Source organism: Lipotes vexillifer, unplaced genomic scaffold (assembly GCF_000442215.2).
Source record: "Lipotes vexillifer unplaced genomic scaffold, Lipotes_vexillifer_v1.1 scaffold970, whole genome shotgun sequence".
NCBI classification, from domain to species: domain Eukaryota; kingdom Metazoa; phylum Chordata; class Mammalia; order Artiodactyla; family Lipotidae; genus Lipotes; species Lipotes vexillifer.
In genome coordinates, this window is record NW_006783115.1 from 546,511 (window position 1) to 553,280 (window position 6,770).

General features: G+C 47.2%; 1 protein-coding gene across 1 annotated transcript; it reads right to left on the minus strand.

The window, feature by feature from the left end:
- Positions 1 to 1,522: 1,522 nt before the first annotated feature.
- On the minus strand, positions 1,523 to 5,895 carry PEBP1 (phosphatidylethanolamine binding protein 1). Its single transcript, XM_007455846.1, has 4 exons — positions 5,758 to 5,895; positions 4,489 to 4,598; positions 3,685 to 3,785; positions 1,523 to 1,743 (listed from the first exon to the last, which is right to left on the minus strand). Exons 1-4 carry the CDS (start codon positions 5,890 to 5,892, stop codon positions 1,526 to 1,528), a joined length of 564 nt encoding a protein of 187 aa, XP_007455908.1. The 5' UTR covers positions 5,893 to 5,895; the 3' UTR covers positions 1,523 to 1,525.
- Positions 5,896 to 6,770: the final 875 nt, after the last annotated feature.

Consider the following 6,770-nt stretch of genomic DNA (forward strand, 5'->3'; position numbering starts at 1 on the left):
GTCTTACTTCTCACATTTATTTTTAAGGTCAACAGGGTAGTTGTTCTCTTTATAACTTTTGTTTTACAAAATATTATTTTAAAGTTGAATTTTAAAACCCCAAAGTTGAAAAAAATTATTCTCTACCTTACTCACCCCCAGAGATTATACAAGGCAACGTTTCCAACAGTTTTTTCAGAGAAGAAAGTAACTGCAGCAAAAGGTGGGGAAAGGCCCAGCCCTACTTACACCTGCCAGGCCTGACCAGGATGCCTCTCCATCACAGACCAGGTCAGTGAAACAGACCTTCAAATGTCTTTCCCTTCTTTTGGTACATCAAATGGTATCAAAGTAATCTCCCCCTGGTTCCCCTTCCCCTCCCTTTTTTGGTACTGATTCTATATGGATCACAATCAGAACAATGAGAGGTGTGGGCTATTTCTTAGTCATTGTTATGGTTTCTATACAGAACTACCAAGGGGGAAGGTTTCTAACCAGCTTCACTCTCAGGTGGAAAAGACCACTTACAAAAAGCAAAGGTGATTTTCAGGCAAGAAGTCTTAGCCTAAAGTTTTGTGATTTTTTTTTTTTCATCTCCAGTTTTAATGGTTGCTCCTGCTGTAGTTTAATGGCACATGTTCAAGGACGAGCCCTCTGTATGGTTCCTGAATCAAGTCCCAATTGTCAATGCTGATCAGGGAAAGGGGCTACTCACCCTTAGAGGTTGTCTCTTGACGTCCCACATTTATGAAATCCCACACCCAAAAGGGCAAAATATCTGGAGGCCAGATTCAACTACGCAATGTTTTTATTTTTATTCAACTATAAGCGAATAGCAGAATTAACACAACATTCAGCAACTCCAGACCACCTTTTCTTACAGCGAAGAGTGATCAATTTAACAGGCACAGACTTTCAGATTTCTGATGACCTCTCACTCAGCCCTGCAGCTCATCTAGATGGCCAAGCTTTAACAGCAACTCTCTCTATTGCTTTTTTCAGTATTGCTCTTTAAAGGAGCCAGAACAGGACACTGACACCCAATAACCAGCCTGAGATGTATCACATGGGGGGCTAGCGGACGTGCTGGCCCCTGGTTGTCTTTGTAAGAGACAGGGCTGTGAAAACACATGCCAGAAGATGCCGTCACAGACAATCCTGGGCTTGGGCTCACAAAGGCAGAGGCAATCAACCTTCTCTTTTTTTCAACCTCCCTTAAAGATTCTTTGATGCTCTGTTCTAATACTGCAGACCTGGTCTTTTTACCAGAATTTTCTTCTTCTTTAATGTCTGGGTTGTTATTCTTATATTAACATTTTGATAACCCCATCCTAGTACCAAAATATCCCCCACCAAAACGGAGTTCAAACTTGATCAAAACGTAAACCCCCTAGAATTACAGAGGACAGGCAGAAGGAAAAGTCACCCTAAGCCTAAATCTCACCGCTCAGGGCTCAGGCAGGGAGAAGGGGAGAAATCTACATGCATCACTAAACTGAAACACTGCTTGGGAACTCTGGGACCGTGTCCATCTCCTGGCTTTCCTCTACTTCCCAGACAGCTGCTCATACAGTTTGGGCACATAGTCATCCCATTCGGCTTGGTAACACGTGCCGGCCACCGGAGCCCCGAGCTCGTACTTTTTGCGGAAATTTGCCACCTTGAATTTGCCACGGTGGTCTCCAGATCGGTTGCTGAGAATGGGCTCATCACACTTCAGTGGCCTGTCCTGCTCGTAAACCAGCCAGATGTAGCGGTGAAGGCCTGGAAGGAGAGGCGGGAGGGAAGATGTACACACAGCTAGGCATGTGAGAGGGAGACATCACCCATTTTCGGGGAATGCACCAACTTGGAGGGACCCAGACCACCCCATTTATGAGAGGGACCTAAGTTCACTGCAGCTTTATTCACAATAGCCCAGAGAAGAAAGCACCCCAAATGTCCACTGATGAACTAATGGATAAACAAAATATAGTATATACGTATAATGGAATATTATTCAGCCTTGAAAAAAGAAGGAAATCCTGCCCCGTGCTACCACGTGGATGAGTCTTGGTATGGATCTGCATATGGCATGGAACGTACATGGAGCTACTGAAACTTTCCTATACTGCTGATTAGAGTGTAGAAATTTTCAACCATTTTGGATTTCTATGACCCAACAATTGTACTCCTAAGTATTTACCCAAGGGAAACAGAAACATGCCCATAAAAGGACAAGAGTGTAAACAGCAGCTTTATTCATAATATCCAAACACTGGAAACACAACCCAAATGTCCAGGGAATGGCTACACAAACTGGTATATTCGCACAATGGAATACCACTTGGCAATGAAAAAGAAAAGGCTACTACCTTGAGTCCAAGAGACCAGTGACGGAAAACAAATGCATACTGCATGACACCATTTATAAGAATACAACAACAGCAAGAGTAATCCATAGAGAGGAGTCAGAAAATAATTAGCTCTGGGGTAATTTAACTTAAAAGATGCCTTAAGAACTTTCTGGGGTGACAAAACTATCCCACATCCTGTTTTCCATGGTGCTTACACGGATGTGTGCATTGGTCAGTGTTCACTGACTAAACCCTTCTGATCAGTGTGCTTTACTATACGTAAGTTATACCTGACTAAACAAATACGAAAAAGAAAAAAGTGACTTACCGAAGCTCTTTTTGTTAATGAGAACACAGCTCCTGCTTGAGAGAACTGCTTTATTCTCATGGGTGTATTTTCCATAATTAAACTGCCTAATGCAGTTTTATAACTGCCCCAGAGAACTTAAGAGATACCTGAGAAAGCTGTCCCTCTCCCACCCTCCTATGAATGCATGAGAGGGCCTGGAGCCATCTGAAGCTTCTGGGCCTAAAGACAAAACACAAGGTCCCTTGCCGGGGGCCTTATACCTCTTCAGGGTAACTCATGGCTGGACAACATGTACAAGAGCAAGTATTCTGCCGTGCTCCACTTCCCTTGCTTCAGGAAATGGAAACACCTGTAATGCATGACAGGCAATAATAGTGCATCTCCCACTGTTAGCCTAGGCAGCACTTACCCAACTTGGAGAGGTTCAATACAGTATTCTCTCTCTCTCTTTACATATAGAATACATAACCTAAGGCAATACATTATGTGTGTGTATCTTCAATACAGTTCTTAGTAACCAAATCTTTTCAAGATACCACACTAGATTTTAGAAAGAAAGACGAAATGACAAAAAAGCCAATTTTTTATAATTAATTTGGAAACTATGACCATTTCTGAGACCTTTCATGGGAACTAGAAACTCAAACAACTCACAGGGCAAAGGCTGAATATGGAATTTAGCTGATTTAACTGTTTAATCTACGTGTAGCTCCCCTGGGAAGTTGTTCTCAGCATTCTGCAACATTGCTTCCTTGGTATCTCTTCACCAACTTCCCTGCTTGCTAAAGGCCTGACAGCTGAGAGGCAGCGCTAAAAGAACATCCATCTAACTGGTACCCAAGGTTCTAGCCACCTGACACTACAGCAGGTCTGAGCGTCCCTGACAGGCAGTTGCCTTAGAGGGGAACTAAGTTGCCTAAAGTCTCCACTAGGGTAAGGGCTCTCATAAATAAAAATAAAACTCTAAGAACCAGACTAAAATTTTGTAGCACTTTAGGCCAATCCTAATGTACACCCGGGCTCCCCTCCCATCTCCCTTCAAAAGCAGCCTTTACTGACCTGTGCCCTTGGGAGGCCCAGAGCCCACATAATCGGAGAGGACCGTGCCACTGCTGATGTCGTTGCCCTTCATGTTGACCACCAGGAAATGGTGCCATTCCCTACATGGAGGAACAGAGGACCATCAGCACCGCAGGAAGTTATTATGCACGCATGGGCGCAGCCAGCAAATGTGCAGCACGCACGTGCTCCACACCAGGATGCAGTGACAGACAAGGCAGATGGCCCCACCTTCTCGGCCAGAGCAAATCTTACATGCCAGCAGAGAGGACCCAGCCACTCCCTCCCTCCTTCTGACTCTCTAGGGCAGGGGTCAGCACACTTCTTCTGTGAAGGGCCAGACAGTAAATGTTTTAGGCTTTGTGCAACACACTGTCTCTATCACAACTACTCAACTCTGCAGCTGTAGCCTGGAAGCAGCCACAGACAGGACATAAATAAATTATCGTGGCTGGGTTCCAACAAAACTTTGTTTAGGGACACCAAAATCTGAATTGCATGTAATCTCCACATGTCACAAAGTATTATTGTTCTTCAGTCTTTTCCCCCATTCATTTAAAAATGTTAAAGTCATTCTCAGCTCATGGGACTGTACAAAAACAGGTCTCGGGCAGATCTAGCTCTCGGCTATAGATTCTAGACTTTTGTTCTAGGGAGTGAAAGGGAGGGAAATGCACACTCAGGCTTAAGCATGGACGTGAACACCCCAAATCGGGTCTATTTCTGCCACCACAGCATGTCCAGTATGGGACTTACACAGTGCAATGTGGATGACTCGCTGTTTCCCATCTTTCCCCAACTTGCCTGTATTTGGGGTCCTTCCTGCTGGGAGCATCCGGGTCTGTCAAGACCAAGGTATACAGTTTACCTGGATCAAGGCCATCCCACGCAATGCTGGTGGGCCGGTTCTTAACCTGTAGGAAGGAACAGATTTGGAGTTTAAGTCAGAAATGCTGAAGAAACCAATACTTTCTTTGACCTCAGATTCCTTAAAGGTCAAGCACAGTAAATTATTAATTAAAGCTCAAGTGTATCGACTCTATTAAGAGCGAGGATCTGACATTTAATATACATTATTTATTTTAGTCCCAACAACAATATGGGGCTAGTAGATGTAGAAAGACTTTGGGTCAGGATTTCAACGCTCGTGCTGACTACAGCCTTACATTACCTGGAATGACAGGATCTCTAGATTGGTGACCACGTTACCTGGGGCCTGCTAAAGTGAAATCTGAATTAACCAGATATTTAAAAGAGCAGAGAAAATGAGAAAACCAAGGTGGGCAGACGTGGACAGTGAGTCTGGAAAGAGAGGCTGCAAGATGGGCACTTTAAACACCCAAAACAATAAACTCTGTAAACATCTAAACCAATAAACCGTCTGAGCACTGTTTATTCGCACTGTTGCTCCAGAGGTTCGGAACCAAAAACTCGCCACGGCGTCGGGCACCTAGTTTCCCCACTTGCAGCAGCCAGGACCTGGTTAGGCCTCAGCCGTGGGCGCTCAGAAGCCAGACAGTAAAACAAGGCCGTTTACCCTCGAGCCTTCCAGCTGCAGAACGCATTTACCTTTGGGGCGGCTTCACGCTACTGGGAAGAATCTCCGGGCACTGCTGCTCACCGCTGCTCACTGCTTACATAATGCGTCATATGCCCTCGGGTGGGGCTCTGACTTCCCAAATTGAGGCCAAAAATCCTGAGCACCGAGGGGAGGCTCTGGGGTCGTGTGGGCGGCCACTCCCCACTCCCTCCAGGGAACGGCGCCCTCCCCGCCCCTGCGCAGCGATCTGGGCCATTTCCAGGCCTATGCCACTGCCTGCGCCTCGAAGTCCCGGGAAAACGGATCAATTTCTTCCGAAGCCGAGCCCCGCCTGCCACGTGCCGGGTTCCCGGGGCTGGGTCGGGGGAAGGGGCGGTCAGAAGGCCTGCGACTTGGACACCGCGACCCCCTTCCCTCGGTTAATCCGGCGCACGGAGGCCGGAACGTCCCTCCCCACCTCCACTGGGTCCCCGCCCCTCCGACCTGAGAGACTGTGAGCCTCCAGTAGCTGCACCCCCGCCGCCCTTGGGTACCTGGGTGGGTGTCAGCACTTTGCCCAGCTCGTCAACCTCCGCCCCGCCGTATTTGACCTGCAGCGGGTGCTGCGGCCTCTCGTCCACTTCCTGCAGGCTCAAAGGCCCGGACCATTTGCTGAGGTCCACCGGCATCGCGAAACCGAGAAGGTCGGACAGCAAGGGAAAGCTGCGGGAAGACTCACGCAGGGTAACAGCCCAGCCTCCCAGCAGCCTGCAAGCTATACTGAGCCAACTCAGGCACTACGGCCAGGGAGCGCATGCGCCAGAGCCACCGCCCCGCCCTGCCCCGCTTTTCCAGTCACCGGCGAGGACGGGCCCCACTCTGCTCTCTGATTGGCCGAACCCAGTAGCGCGGGTCCTGTAGCGCTCCCGGGTCAATGCAGCAGGTTTGGTCTTTCTTTTGGCGGAGGGGGAATGTGCTGCCCGCCGCTGGCGGAGTTCCCAAGAACTGTGGCTGGGCTTGCAAGACTTGTTGTTTCAAGAACTGCAACTGAGCTACCTTTAATTTTTTTTTTTAACCTTTTTGCATGATTCTTTGCTCTACTTTCTAAATGCAGAAATGGTATGGTCTTGCTTTTCTCTTGCACTTCTTAAACCAACCTCATTGCCCCGCCTCCTGGTATTTTCGCGCATGCTCACTGGTTTCCGTAACGGCCAGGACAGGGCCTGGGGGAGCTTTTGAGCGTTGTTCTCAACGGGTAAATATATTTGCACGTATATTTGATCTCCCTGTCCCCGCTTGCTCTAGACAAGATTCTCGGGAAATTTTTTTTTGACATTTTTTTTTTTTAACTTGCAAAACAAGGAATGTTGCTGACAATCCAGTTTTAAAAGGGTGAAGTCAGCCACTGCAGTTCCTGACCTACAACACACCCTGAAAGGCATTCAGGACAAGAACAGGATGAGGCACTGTGTGCCTTGAGGGAAAAAAAGGCAAAATCCTTAGATCTTAGATATATTCTAGGAGAATTTTTAAATGAATCCAGATTCTTGCATCTTTCCGTACTTAA